The sequence below is a fragment of the Delphinapterus leucas genome, unplaced genomic scaffold (assembly GCF_059928025.1).
Source record: "Delphinapterus leucas isolate spDelLeu-1000000601 "Yukka" unplaced genomic scaffold, BTC_Dleu_Yukka2 spDelLeu_asBTCV2_sq74, whole genome shotgun sequence".
NCBI classification, from domain to species: Eukaryota; Metazoa; Chordata; class Mammalia; order Artiodactyla; family Monodontidae; genus Delphinapterus; species Delphinapterus leucas.
Window position 1 is genome coordinate 13104 of NW_028322283.1, and position 14610 is coordinate 27713.

At 42.2% G+C, this 14610-nt stretch overlaps 1 protein-coding gene and 1 long non-coding RNA gene across 9 annotated transcripts in view; one reads left to right on the forward strand and one right to left on the reverse strand.

The window, feature by feature from the left end:
* LOC111170913 (uncharacterized) overlaps positions 1-14610 on the reverse strand; it is a 94930-nt gene that overhangs the window by 13097 nt on the left and 67223 nt on the right. The gene's annotated exons all lie outside the window — the stretch shown is intronic.
* Positions 2056-11599, forward strand: LOC149743807 (protein FAM78B). Its single transcript, XM_089906137.1, has one exon. The coding sequence runs from the start codon at positions 8845-8847 to the stop codon at positions 9217-9219; it is 375 nt and encodes a 124-aa protein (XP_089762263.1). The 5' UTR covers positions 2056-8844; the 3' UTR covers positions 9220-11599.

Here is a 14610-nt window from a genome sequence, read left to right on the forward strand (position 1 = left end):
CCACTTTCTGGAGAGTTTTTCTCATAAATGGGTGTTGAATTTTGTTGAAAGCTTTTTCTGCATCTGTTGAGATGATCATATGGTTTTTATCCTTCTATTTGTTAATATGGTGTATCACATTGATTGATTTGCATATATTGAAGAATCCTTGCATTCCTGGAATAAACCCCACTTGATCATCATGTACGATCCTTTTAATGTGCTGTTGTTGGATTCTGTTTGCTAGGATTTTGTTGAGGATTTTTGCATCTATGTTCATCAGTGATATTGGCCTGTAGTTTTCTTTTTTGTGACATCTTTGGTTTTGGTATCAGGGTGATGGTGGCCTCGTAGAATGAACTTGGGAGTGTTCCTCCCTCTGCTATATTTTGGAAGAGTTTGAGAAGGATGGGTGTTAGCTCTTCTCTAAATGTTTGATAGAATTCACCTGTGAAGCCATCTGGTCCTGGGCTTTTGTTTGTTGGAAGATTTTTAATGACAGTTTCAATTTCAGTGCTTGTGATTGGTCTGTTCATATTTTCTGTTTCTTCCTGGTTCAGTCTTGGAAGGTTGTACTTTTCTAAGAATTTCTCCATTTCTTCCAGGTTGTCCATTTTATTGACATGTAGTTGCTTGTAGTAGTCTCTCATTATCCTTTGTATATCTGGTGCCTTTGTTTTGATGTGATGATTAAGAAGTCTATTTTATTTCTCTCTTCCAGAGAATCCTCCAAGGCAAGGGTAGCTTTCCTTCTTTCTCTTTTAAGACAGGAACAAGAGTGCAACTTTATTGTATTATCTCTGTTTTCAGAAAATCTGGGACCAAACTAAGCTTTGTGATTTTCCCACAAAACTGACCTCTAGACCCTGGGCCCGAGTCACTGCTCACATAGCTCTGGACAGGAAAATGGAGAAAAAACATGAATGTAAAGACTCTATAGACAAAGTAATTGAATAGAATGCCAAGCTAGCCAGTCCTGAAAAGGACAGTGTTATAACAAGCCAAACTCCCCAGGCAACATGCCACAGATGGCCCGGTGTTTAGGACAGGAGGGCAAGTACAATTTTACACTTATTGGGAATACTTGTCCTCCAGTCCCACAGAGGAAACCAAAGGCCAGCAGAGCCTGATCACTGTAAATAAAATGAAGAACAGGGTTGAAGCAACACAGAAAATGAATGCCTGGTGACTGAATAATTGTCACAACCCTTTGACTCGGGGCACAAAACTGCCTCCAGTGTGACCATTTCAACAACCCAGCAGGCAGATTGGTTCTCACTTGACCTGAACTTGTATGATTTTACCCCACTCAAACAACACTTATTCCCTTTTGTACAGTAAGAAGTGGCTATAGAATTATCTGGGAGCTACTCCTTGGCCCAGCTACAACTAGCATGGGTAACGAAATGGTAACTTAAGTCTCTAACTTTATGCATCAAGTCAATTCCTCTTACTTAGTTTCTGCCAAGCATTATACACTGCAGTTTTTCCCAGCGGTTATCAAGGGCATGGAGGCAAGAGAAAAGGTTCTTGCAGCTGTGGGCTCACCTCCTCTCCAGGCAATCCAGCCTGCCCCTCCCTTCAGGCTGGGGCTGCCTAGCATCGGGAGTACTGTGGGGGGCAGCAGGAGGCAGCAGTCAGTTTCTCCATGTCCCTGTGTGAAGGATTCTGAGATAGTTCAGTATTAACCTGGCAATACAACTCCCTTTTAGGCCATTGGTTTAAAGTCCTGCAGGGACAGTGGCACCCACTGGCACCGGCTTATCACATTGGAACAAGCTTCTAAATATTTGTGCCCCAGCAGGAGCCGAAGGTGCCCTCCGCCTCTTTAGGAGACTCTCCAAGACCAACACACAAGGAAGCAAAACTGGTGAGGGGGGCTTCCCTGGTGGTGCAGTGGTTGAGAGTCCACCTGCCGATGCAGGGGACACGGGTTCGTGCCCCAGTCTGGGACGATCCCACATGCCCCAGAGCGGCTAGGCCCGTGAGCCATGGCCACTGAGCCTGCACGTCCGGAGCCTGTGCTCCGCAATGGGAGAGACCACAGCAGTGAGAGGCCCACGTACCACAAAAAAAAAAAAAAAAAACTGGTGAGAGGTTAAATAACCTACCTAAGACCATACAACTGCAGTGTGGCTGACAGCGTTTTGGTGCTCTGGCTGGGTGTCAGGCCTCTGAAGGAGGAGAGCCGAGTTCAGGACATTGGTCCACCAGAGACCTCCCAGCTCCACATAATATCAAATGGCAAAAGCTCTCCCAGAGATCTCATGCTCAATGCTAAGACTCAGCTCCACTTGACAACCAGCAAGCTACAGTGCTGGACACCCTATGCCAAACAACTAGCAAGACAGGAACATAACCTCACCCATTAGCAGAGAGGCTGCCTGAAATCATAATAAGGTAACAGACACCCCAAAACACACCACCAGACGCGATCCTGCCCACCAGAAAGACAACATCCAGCCTCATCCACCAGAACACAGGCACCAGTCCCCTCCACCAGGAAGCCTACACAACCCACTGAACCAACCTTAGCCACTGGGGGCAGACACCAAAAACAATGGGAACTACAAACCTGCAGCCTGTGAAAAGGAGATCCCAAACACAGTGAGTTAAGCACAATGGGAAAACAGAGAAATATGTAGCAGATGAAGGAGAAAGGTAAAAACCCATCAGACCAAACAAATGAAGAGGAAATAGGCAGTCTACCTGAAAAAGAATTCAGAGTAATGATAGTAAAGATGCTCCAAAATCTTGGAAATAGAATGGAGAAAATACAAGAAACGTTTAACAAGGACCTAGAAGAACTAAAGAGCAAACAAACAATGATGAACAACACAATAAATGAAATTACAAATTCTCTAGAAGGAATCAATAGGAGAATAACTGAGGCAGAAGAAAGGATAAGTGACCTGGAAGACAAAATAGTGGAAATAACTACCACAGAGCAGAATAGAGAAAAAAAGAACAAAAAGAACTGAGGACAGTCTCACAGACCTCTGGGACAACATTAAATGCACCAGCATTTGAATTATAGGAATCCCAGGAGAAGAAGAGAAAAAGAAAGGATCTGAGAAAATATTTGAAGAGATTGTAGTTGAAAACTTCCCCAACATGGGAAAAGATATAGTCAATCAAGTCTATGAAAGAAATAATGAGATCACTGAAGAAATCAAAGAGGAAATCAAAAAGTACCTAGAAACAAATGACAAAACATGACAACCCAAAACCTATGGGATGCAGCAAAAGCCGTTCTAAGAGGGAACATTATAAAAAAAATCCTACCTCAAGAAACAAGAAACATCTCAAATAAACAACCTAACCTTACACCTAAAGAAATTAGAGAAAGAAGAATAAAAACACCCCGAAGTTAGCAGAAGGAAAGAAATCATAAAGCTCAGGTCAGAAATAAATGAAAAGGAAATGAAGGAAACAGTAGCAAAGATAATAAAACTAAAAGCTGGTTCTTTGAGAAGATAAACAAAATTGATAAACAATTAGTCAGACTCATCAAGAAAAGAAGGGAGGGGCTTCCCTGGTGGCACAGTGGTTGAGAGTCCCCCTGCCGAAGCAGGGGACACAGGTTCATGCCCCGGCCCAGGAAGATCCCATATGCCGCGGGCGGCTAGGCCCGTGAGCCATGGCCGCCGAGCCTGCGCGTCTGGAGCCTGTGCGCCGCAACGGGAGAGGCCACAACAGTGAGAGGCCCGCATACCGCAAAAAAAAAAAAAAAAAAAGAAAAGAGAAGAAGGGATAAGACTGAAATCAATAGAATTAGAAATGAAAAAGAAGAAGTAACAACTGACACTGCAGAAATACAAAGGATCATGAGAGATTACTACAAACAACTATATGCCAATAAAATGGACAACCTGGAAGAAATGGAGAAATTCTTAGAAAAGTACAACCTTCCAAGTCTGAACCAGGAAGAAACAGAAAATATGAACAGACCAATCACAAGCACTGAAATTGAAACTGTGATTAAAAATCTCCCAACAAAAGCCCAGGACCAGATGGCTTCACAGGTGAATTCTATCAAACATTTAGAGAAGAGCTAACACCCATCCTTCTCAAACTCTTCCAAAATATAGCAGAGGGAGGAACACTCCCAAATTCATTCTACAAGACCACCATCACCCTGATACCAAAACCAGACAAATATGTCACAAAAAAAGAAAACTACAGGCATGTATCACTGAAGAACATAGATGCAAAACTCCTCAACAAAATCATAGCAAACAGAATCCAACAGCACATTAAAAGGATCATACACCATGATCAAGTGGGGTATATCCCAGTAATGCAAGGATTCTTCAATATATGCAATCAATCAATGTAATATACCATATTAACAAATAGAAGGATAAAAACCATATGATCATCTCAACAGACGCAGAAAAAGCTTTCAATAAAATTCAACACCCATTTATGAGAAAAACTCTCCAGAATGTGGGCATAGGGGGAACCTACCTCAACATAATAAAGGCCATATATGACAAACCCACAGCCAACATCGTTCTCAATGGTGAAAAACTGAAACCATTTCCTCTAAGATCAGGGAAAAGACAAGAGTGCCCACTCTCACCACTATTATTCAACAACGTTTTGGAAGTTTTAGCCACAGCAATCAGAAAAGAAAAAGAAATAAAAGGAATCCAAATCAGAAAAGAAGAAGTAAAGCTCTCACTGTTTGCAGATGACATGATACTATACATAGACAATCCTAAAGATGCTACCAGAGAGCTACTAGAGCTAATCAGTGAATTTGGTAGTGTAGCAGGACACAAAATTAAAGCACAGAATCTCTTGCATTTCTATACACTAATGATGAAAAATCTGAAAGAGAAATTAAGGAAACACTCCCATTTACCATTGCAACAAAAAGAATAAAATACCTAGGAATAAACCTACCTAAGGAGACAAAAGACCTGTATGCAGAAAACTGTAAGACACTGATGAGAGAAAGTAAAGATGATACAAACAGATGGAGAGATATACTATGTTCCTGGACAGGAAGAATCAACATTGTGAAAATGACTATACAACCCAAAGCAATCTACAGATTCAATGCAATCCCTATCAAACTACCAAGGGCATTTTTCACAGACCTAGAACAAAAATTTTACAATTTGTATGGAAACACAAAAGACCCCGAATAGCGAAAGCAATCTTGAGAAAGAAAAATGGAGCTGGAGGAATCAGGCTCCCTGACTTCAGACTATACTTCAAAGCTACAGTAACCAAGACAGTATGGTACTGGCCCAGAAACAGAAATATAGATTAATTGAACAGGATAGGAAAACCAGAGATAAAGCCCCGCACATATGGTCACCTTATTTTCATAATGGAGGCAAGAATATTCAGTGGAGGAAAGACAGCCTCTTGAATAAGTTGTGTTGGGAAAACTGGACAGCTACATGTAAAAGAAGTAAATTAGAACACTTCCTAACACCATACACAAAAATAAACTCAAAATGGATTAAAGAGTTAAAGGTAAGGCCAGACATTATAAAACTCTTAGAGGAAAACATAGGCAGAACACTCTATGACATAAATCACTGCAAGATCCTTTTTGACCCACCTCCTAGAGGAATGGAAATAAAAACAAAATTAAACAAATGGGACCTAATGAAACTTAAAAGCTTTTGCACAGCAAAGGAAACCATAAACAAGATGAAAAGACAACCCTCAGAAAGACAGAAAATATTTGCAAATGAAGCAACTGACAAGGGATTAATCTCCAAAATTTACAAGCAGCTCATGCAACTCCATATCAAAAGAACAACCCAATCCAAACATGGGCAGAAGACCTAAATAGACATTTCTCCAGAGAAGATATACAGATTGCCAACAAACACATGAAAGGATGCTCAACATCACTAATTGTTAGAGAAATGCAAATCAAAACTACGAGGTATCACCTCACACCAGTCAAAATGGCCATTATCAAAAAATCTACAGGGGTTTCCCTGGTGGTGCAGTGGTTGGGAACCCACCTGCCAATACAAGGGACACGGGTTCGAGCCCTGGGCATGGAAGATCCCACATGCCATGGAGCAACTAAGCCCGCGTTCCACAACTACTGAGCCTGCACTCTAGAGCCCATGAGCCACAGCTACTGAAGCCTGCATGCCTAGAGCCCATGCTCCACAACAAGAGAAGACACCACAATGAGAAGCCCACGCAGTGCAATGAAGAGTAGCCCCCGCTCACCGCAACTAGAGAAAGCCCTAGCGCAGCAACAAAGACCCAGCACAGCCAAAAATAAATAAAGAAATAAATAGATTTATTTTTTTAAAAAATCTACAAACAATACGTGCTGGAGAGGGTGTGGAGAAAAGGGAACCCTCTTGCAGTGTTGGTGGGAATGTAAATTGATACAGCCACTATGGAGAACTGTATGGAGGTTCCTTAAAAAACTAAAAATAGAACTACCGTACGACCTAGCAATCCCACTACTGGGCATATACGCTGAGAAAACCATAATTCAAAAAGAGTCATGTACCACAATGTTCACTGCAGCTCTATTTACAATAGCTAGGACATGGAAGCAACCTAAATGCCCATCAACAGATGAATGAATAAAGAAGGTGTGGCACATATATACAATGGAATATTACTGAGCCATAAAAAGAAACGAAATTTAGTCATTTGTAGTGAGGTGGATGGACCTAGAGTCTGTCACACAGAGTGAAGTAAGTCAGAAAGAGAAAAACAAATACCATATGCTAACACATATATGTGGAATCTAAAAACTACGGTCCCGATGAACCTAGGGGCAGGACAGGAATAAAGACGCAGACATAAAGAATGGACTTGAGGACACGGAGAGGGGGAAGGGTAAGCTGGGACGAAGTGAGAGAGTGGCATGGACATATATACACTACCAAATGTAAAACAGATAGCTAGTGGGAAGCAACCACATAGCACAGGGAGGTCAGCTCAGTGCTTTGTGACCATCTAGAAGTGTGGGATAAGGAGAGTGGGAGGGAGACGCAAGATGGAGGAGATATGGGGATATATGTATATGTATAGCTGATTCACTTTGTTATAAAGCAGAAACTAACACGCCATTGTAAAGCAATTATACTCCAATAAAGATGCTAAAAAATAACTGAATAAATAAATAATAAAATAAGCTACAAGGATATATTGTACAACACAGGGAATATGGCCAATATTTCATAATAACTAAATGGAGTATAAGCTTTAAAAATTGTGAATCATTATATTACACACATGTAACATATTTTGTTCAACTATATTTCAATTAAAATATCTAAAAAGAAAAAATAAAGTCGTAGGATATTCTATCACTTCCTAAGAGAAGAACTTCATTTCGAACAAGCCTTCCCCCTCTTAGCTGATGAGTGGACAGTCTCATTTCCTTCCTTAATTATTAAATTCTCATGCAACACTGCTGAGAGTCACTCTTGGTCCCAGGAGAGGATTTATGCAGGATGCATAGCCAGGTTCTGCTGACTAAACGTCTGCCCCTAGGAGGACCCAGTCCATCTTCCCATGGCAGCTCTGGGAGCTGCTAGCCCACTGGACAGCCTGAAGGCCCTCCGCTCTGGCTTCCTCCAGCATCATGTGAGGACACTTCAGAAGGCAGTGTAGCACGGTGCTCAAAAACATAGACTTTGGAGTCAGACAACTCCAAGCTCCACGTCTTACAATCTGTAGCACCCTTGGCATGTGCCTTAACATCTTTAAGCCTCCACCCTCTCATGTGGAAATGGAAATAAAAATGTATTTATTTTGTGGGATATTTTGAGCATTAACTGAGATGACATAATTAAAGTACTCAGCACGGTGGTCGGAATAGTGCAAGCGTTCAGTAAGTATCAGCTATGATGAGTAGCCCATAGCACTGGGGGAGACACATGGGCTAAGAGTAGGGCACATATCCTCCTCCTTCCCTCTGTTCAAGGTTGGGAGCAGCTAGGAGTAACCAAGCACCCAGAATGGCAAGTTTGCTAAACTAAGCAATTAGACTTCCAGGCTGGACTTAAAGCTGATGGGAGAACAACATAGTAGAGACTATGTATGCCAGCCTATGGCACAACTTGCACATTGAAGTGTTTTCCCAAAGGTGACCATTATCTCCTGTGTTATCAGTTTCTATGTCTGTTTTCTAAATGCTGGATTGGCCAATGACTAGAATTTAAACAACTTTCTTTTTTGAGTAGAAATTCTACTACTTTGATTTCCTAGGAAATCAGTATAACCTTTAACCTTACCTCCCTTTGCCCTCCTTTCCACCTGATACTTCCTTCCAAGTATGTCAGATTTCAACCACCACCTTTTCTTAACAAAACTTAGAGACACGATACTTCCTGAAAAAGTGGTTTTTGCAATCGAATGCCTCTAGGTAGTTCATTACAATTGCACCATTCCAGCTAATTGTTGCCTCATTGCACCATTCCAGCTAATTGATGCCTCTTTGTGGGTCTCATAAATGCTTCTTTGAGCTTTTTGCTTCCAGTTGGACCAGCTACAGCTTAATTTAACTTGTTCTGGTATTGCTTTTTTATTTTTGATTTGTTCTCATTTAATCCCGAAACAGCACAGCATAGAACTTTTTGACCTGAATTCCCCTCTGAACTTCCCATTTTGCCCAAGTTGACTGTGATAGTAAGTGGTGGGCATCTCTCCAGCTTTTGAAAAATTCATTCAGCCTCTTCTTTTCTTGTGCATCTCTTCTGCTTTGCCAGGTCAAGCTGGGAACTGCCTGACTTGAGGGAAGGGAGAGTAAAAGCCATCAGTGACTCAGATGGGGTGAGCTACCCTTGGTACGGGAACACCACAGAAACTGTGACCCTGGTTGGCCCCACCAACAAGATCTCCAGGTTCTCCGTCAGCATGAATGACAATTTCTACCCCAGTGTGACATGGGCAGTGCCAGTGAGTGACAGCAATGTGCCACTGCTCACGAGGATCAAGAGGGACCAAAGTTTCACTACCTGGCTGGTGGCCATGAACACCACCACGAAAGAGAAGATCATTCTGCAGACGATCAAGTGGAGGATGAGGGTGGACATTGAGGTGGACCCTCTTCAGCTCTTGGGGCAACGGGCCCGGCTGGTGGGCAGGACTCAGCAGGAGCAGCCCCGGATCCTGAGCCGGATGGAACCTATCCCCCCCAACGCACTAGTGAAACCCAATGCCAACGATGCCCAGGTCCTCATGTGGAGGCCCAAGCGGGGGCCACCTCTGGTTGTGATCCCTCCTAAGTAGAAGCAGACTGGCCTGACTGTGTGTGGAGCACACGCCACTGAGACACACAGTGAGGTTGCCAGGGGTGGCAGGAGCCAAACTGAGTTTCTGAGCCAAAGCAGACCTCGTGGTTTGCCAGCCTTTGCAGCCACTTGTGAAGAGTAGAGCTGCTCCTTGGGTGGTAGAACCATAATCCTTAGGGAAAATCCCTTCCTTTTAGGAATAAAGAAATCACTGATTTGACAGACTTGCTGTGATTACCATGCAAGTAGCCATATTTTGGAGCTGACCAGGATGATTCTTTGAACTATTGACCATTTCTTTCCTGTGAGATGCAGGGGATGGAAACAAAATTAAACAGTGCCTGTGGCAAATGCTGCTTCCCAACCAGTTAGAAGTGGGAGTGAAAACATCCACACCAGGTGTTTGTAAGACATACAGTTCCACTGCCCAACTGGAGGGTGCTGGGGAAAGGGTTGGAAGGAAAGTCAGGCGGTGAAGAGAATGGGCAATGGAAGGAGGAGGGAATAATTTGTTATTGCAAAATAATACCTGTGCATGTCTTAGTTAATCATCAACACGCTCACTGGAATGAAAGAAACGCTAAGAAAACGGGAGACATGATATTGGTTCCATTCTGAGGGAGAGCCTCCTAGGAACTGTCCAAGTTGCTGACCGTAGTTCTAACTGATGGTGACTCTCAATGGTTCCATCTACCCACCTCTTTCAAAAAACTGCTTATTTAAAGTATCCTCAATCACAGTATTTGGATAGATAGTTCTGTATTCTGCAATAGCTGTGATATTTGGGGCCTTCACCATGTTTTTAGTGAAACCCGAATTGTGATTTTGTTTACAGCTGCTTATTCTGTTCCCATTACCAGCCCTAAATTTACAAAAAGATAATTGTTTATAAGCCATGAACCCATGTCGAGTTTCAAGAACATTTCTACAAGAATAGTGTTTTTACTGTTACACGTTCACACGTGCAAGCACACATGCCAGGATATATATAGCATAATTACTAGCAGATTTGCCAGCTGTACCTGCATGTGTGCTTATAGGCTTTATGCATACCCAGTACATATACTGTGTACCTATATATGTTTATTTTAGCTCAGCCTCACAGAAGCTCAACTCTAACTGCTTGAGCATTTGTGAGAAAGTGCTTCATAAGTCTTAACTTCAGACTCTTAATGAAAATCTGAGTTACCCACAGTAAGCAAACCTGTATTGCTGAGATCTTTAGTCAGGCCAATATAAACTTTTAAAAGTATCCAGTCTTTACCATATGGATCACCACAGAAAGAGCTTTTAAATCACTACAAAAAGAGCTTTTCCTTTTATTCTCCATAGTGCTGATTTTGATTGATAGATAGATAGATGATAGATAGATAGATATATAGATAGAAAGATGATAGATAGATAGATCCTTGTTCAAACCCCCCCCATGCAAAATAATTATAAAACTCTCATAATATCATCGTGGATTTTATGGGTGGATACTGCCAGCCTAATTTCAGAGATGAGAGAGTTACGATTCAACACAATTATTACAATCCCATGGTTGGCTCCAGTGACCTGTCTTTTATCAGAGTTTGAAAATGGAGAAGAAAAAACAGGAGGACTTGTTTATTACTTTCATTAAAAATGCAATTTAGTCTAATTTATTTCAGGCCACTTCAGGTCCCAGGAGATGGTGCTTATTTACGTGAGAGGGTTAACAGATCCACTCCAAATTATGTAGTGTTAATCTCACACCCCAACCACCAGCTACTCTCTTATAGATCAGTTATTGATGGCAAGCTGAGCTATTTATAACACCATGTTAATGACACATCGGTGACTCACAGAAGACCTGGAGACACTCCATTTAGAAATAATTCAGCTATTACATTTGGATTCCTCTGTCGCTTCCCACGTTATGCCTCCTTGTTTTATGGGAGAGGTAGTCCCAGAGAGCTCCATGGTTTAAATATAAAACTGCTTAATTTCCACGCTGATGTCAGGAACAGGACTCTCTCCCTGTGAATGAATTAGATGCTACCCTTATGGAATTCTGGAGTGTGGATACTTATCCTGGAATCCAATCCCTGTTGGCCCTACTTTAAGAAAACCTGATATTTAAAAATCTAAAATTGTAACAAACAGAAGGTTAATGAGGAAGTATTTTTTACATTGCAAAATACTACACAAGATTTCTGCCCATTAAAATAAGACATTACTTACACAATTATGTTTATAGCATAACTTTTATCGTATTTATAAAGCAAGGTGCTACATACTTAGTTAGACTTGTTCCTACTGAAAACTCACACTTTTCAGAGTTTTAAAAGAAATGACCTCCCACAGGTTTTCTGGAAAATTATGTAACAACAAAAATGAGAAAAGTAGATGGGAAAGTGCTTATGAAAGTTAAAGGCACTGTGCAAATATACATTATGATTATTGTCAGTGATACTGTTGTGAACTCCATAGTTGGGTCTCTCAATTCTGAAATCAGCCTGGCAGAATGCTCTATGGCCCTGCAGCCTATTATTTTAAAGTTATAGTTGCTGTATAAGGAAATGATCCCTTTTCTTTCTGTCATCCTTAGATCATTACCTTTCAGCTAATCAGGATATTGCCGAATGAAACTCTCCAACAAGAGAGAATTCACCTTGAAATCTCTGTTGGGGTCACCCCCATCCTCCCATGAGGCCTTTCTTCCCCTGACAGTCCCTGGGTCTGATGCCAGACACCATCAGCTTAAAGGGGCTCCTGTGGTGCCTTGATTAGGTTTTAGTTGGGTGGTCTTAGTACTATATTTGGATTCTAAACACATATACACACAACAGTTGGCACAAGAGTTTTTAATTCCTGTGTGGAAAAGAGCATTTCATTAGGTCATAGATTCTTTAGTCACCTTTGAGATTTTTTATTCCATGATCTCAAGGAAATTGAGGTCGAGCTATATTAGCTCATCTATTCAGGGTCACATCATTCAAGGGGTCATAATTAGCAGCAGAGCCAAGAGAAGACCCTAGGTCTCCCATATCTCATATCACAGCATGGTCACACTTACCTAAGACCCACAGTTTTCCCCTTGTCTCCAGCCAAAGCATTGTCACCAACCTTGAGCCATTCACCCTTTTAGCACTAGAGACAATTGAATCCATCCTTTAAAGCATAGGGGGCAATCCTTGTCACAAGTATGTTCAAAAAATGAATGTTCCTGGTTTCCTTTTATCTATGCAAGCTGTTCTGAGACCGAACTCTTAATCTGGGCCCTTTGCAGCATCCTACATTCCCAGTTCATTGCTTTGGTCCACAGCACCCAGGAAGGTTGGAGGCGAGTTCATTCTCTGCCTCCCCTTCCATGGGCCTTTTTGCAACTCCCTCTTTCCTGGTGCTAGGAATATCTCACAGGTCAAAATCATGTTCTCAGCAGTAGTTCTGAGCAGTAAAATAAAAGAAGTACAATTTATGGAGTATTTTACAAAAGGCTTCCACATGCATTTTCTCATCCCCAGACAGTCTTATGAGTGTAATATTGTTGTTGATATTGCTATTATTATCCCCTTTTTACAGACAATAAATTGAGATCCAAAGGAGTTAAGTGACTTATCCATAGGCACACAAATAGAAAATGTCATGAGTTAGGATTCAAACTGAGCCACTTGGCTCCAAATCCCATGCTATTACACTATACTGTGGTGCCTCCCGCGTTGTTCCCTGCCTAGAGAGCACAAAAGAGAACGAAGGAAAGGAGAAAGCAAGTCACTTTCACCCACACAGTCACGTAGTCCCTACCAGTCTACTAAGTGGACATATTAAAATAAGAGAAGTAATACTGTTTTCTTATGCAGAAAACTGTGTAATCCCCAGGGAGATTTGCCCAGAAGAAAGCCTGTCGGGGGCTGCAGTGTGGGAGGTGGCTGTCACTCGGCATCTCTTAACACAGTACTGGTAATTAGTGGAGTAGGAAATCTGCTCTCCTGGTCTGAGAATCCCTGAAACACCATGAGCACAAAAGGAGGAGGAAAGCATGCATCCCACAGCTGAGGTCCCAGCTGAGCAAGGCCCTGCCACCCGCCATCCCTCAGTGCGTCAGGAGCAGCATGTGGGGCAGAGGTACTGGAAACAATGGCTTTCCAAGCTGCGGCTGGCACCTTGAACATTCTTGCTAGAACTGAGGGCACAATTAAACATTGCCAGAGCCAGCTCCCGACTGAGTTGCAAAGAAAGATGTAAACACACACACACACAGAGACCCGCTACACTCACACATGCTTCAAGCTGAAAAGAAAATTAATTAAAACCCCAATGAATGCCCGAACTCTATAATTAAGCCTAAAAGATCCTTAGATAGAAAGGGAGTGGAGTAAGCAAGCTCAGTGCCCAGAGATATTTTTACCCCAGAGTCTTATTGCCATTAATTTCTTCTGAGATCTTGAGTACATCTGGTTCCAGTTTCCCTGGTAGGACATCTGCCTATGCAAGGCCTTCAGAAGAGTTGCCAGCTCAGTGGCCAGAGGACAGCCAAGGTTGTTTGGCCATCCTTAAACACTGTTATAGGAATGCCTCTAGGGAGACGGACTGCAGTTGCTCTCCTTGGTCAGCCATGCTCCCTCCCATGATGGATCCCATCACTAACTAACCTCAGTCCTCCTAATAATTCTTTTGAGGTCTGCAGTGCTTTACAGTTTACAAAGGGTTTTTACCTTCCTTTGTGTGGAGTAAAAAACATCTCTAATCAAGATAAAAAATCTTAGTATTGGTCTAATCTTTCTCTTCTTATTGTTATTAATAACAATAACTCCCATTTGATTAGTATGTTGCAGTTTGCATAGCACAGACACAAAAATTTTGTCATTTGATTCTCAACAATCTTATAAGGTCTGCTTTATATCCCCACTTTACTGACGAGGGATTTGAAAGTCAAGTGACCTGTCCAAGGTCACACTAATATCAGTGGTGCTCTTAAGATTTGAATTTCAGTCTTCTGGCACCACACTTTTACTCCATTCTCACAGAGCATTTTCTCCCTAGTTAAATGCAGGCATCCTTCTCTGCCTGTCCAGCCACTGCTAGTCCTCAGGCAGGGCTGACTGACTAGCAGAGGGAGTCTTTGCAGGGTCACCCTAATAGATCTCTGGATGCACTTTGTGCAGACAGAATAAGCTGTCCTGAAGAGTCTGGGTTCAGCTGTCTCAGGGTCTGTGCCCTCAGGTGATTTCTCTCCTCTTCCACCCTGGAAGAGTACTCTGAGTCAGGAGGCCAGAGCCCAAGGCCTCAGCATGACTTGAATTTTCTAAACGCAGCTGATGAACTAGACCTTTAGCAAATCACGTAATTCATCTCAGCCTCAGTTTTCTCCTGTGTTAACTGAGCCACTAATACCGCCCAGCCAACGTCATAGTCAGGAAGACAC

Coding starts and splice junctions, on each gene's coding strand:
- LOC149743807 (XM_089906137.1), top strand. CDS start 8,845: ATGAATGACAATTTCTACCCCAGTGTGACATGGGCAGTGCCAGTGAGT.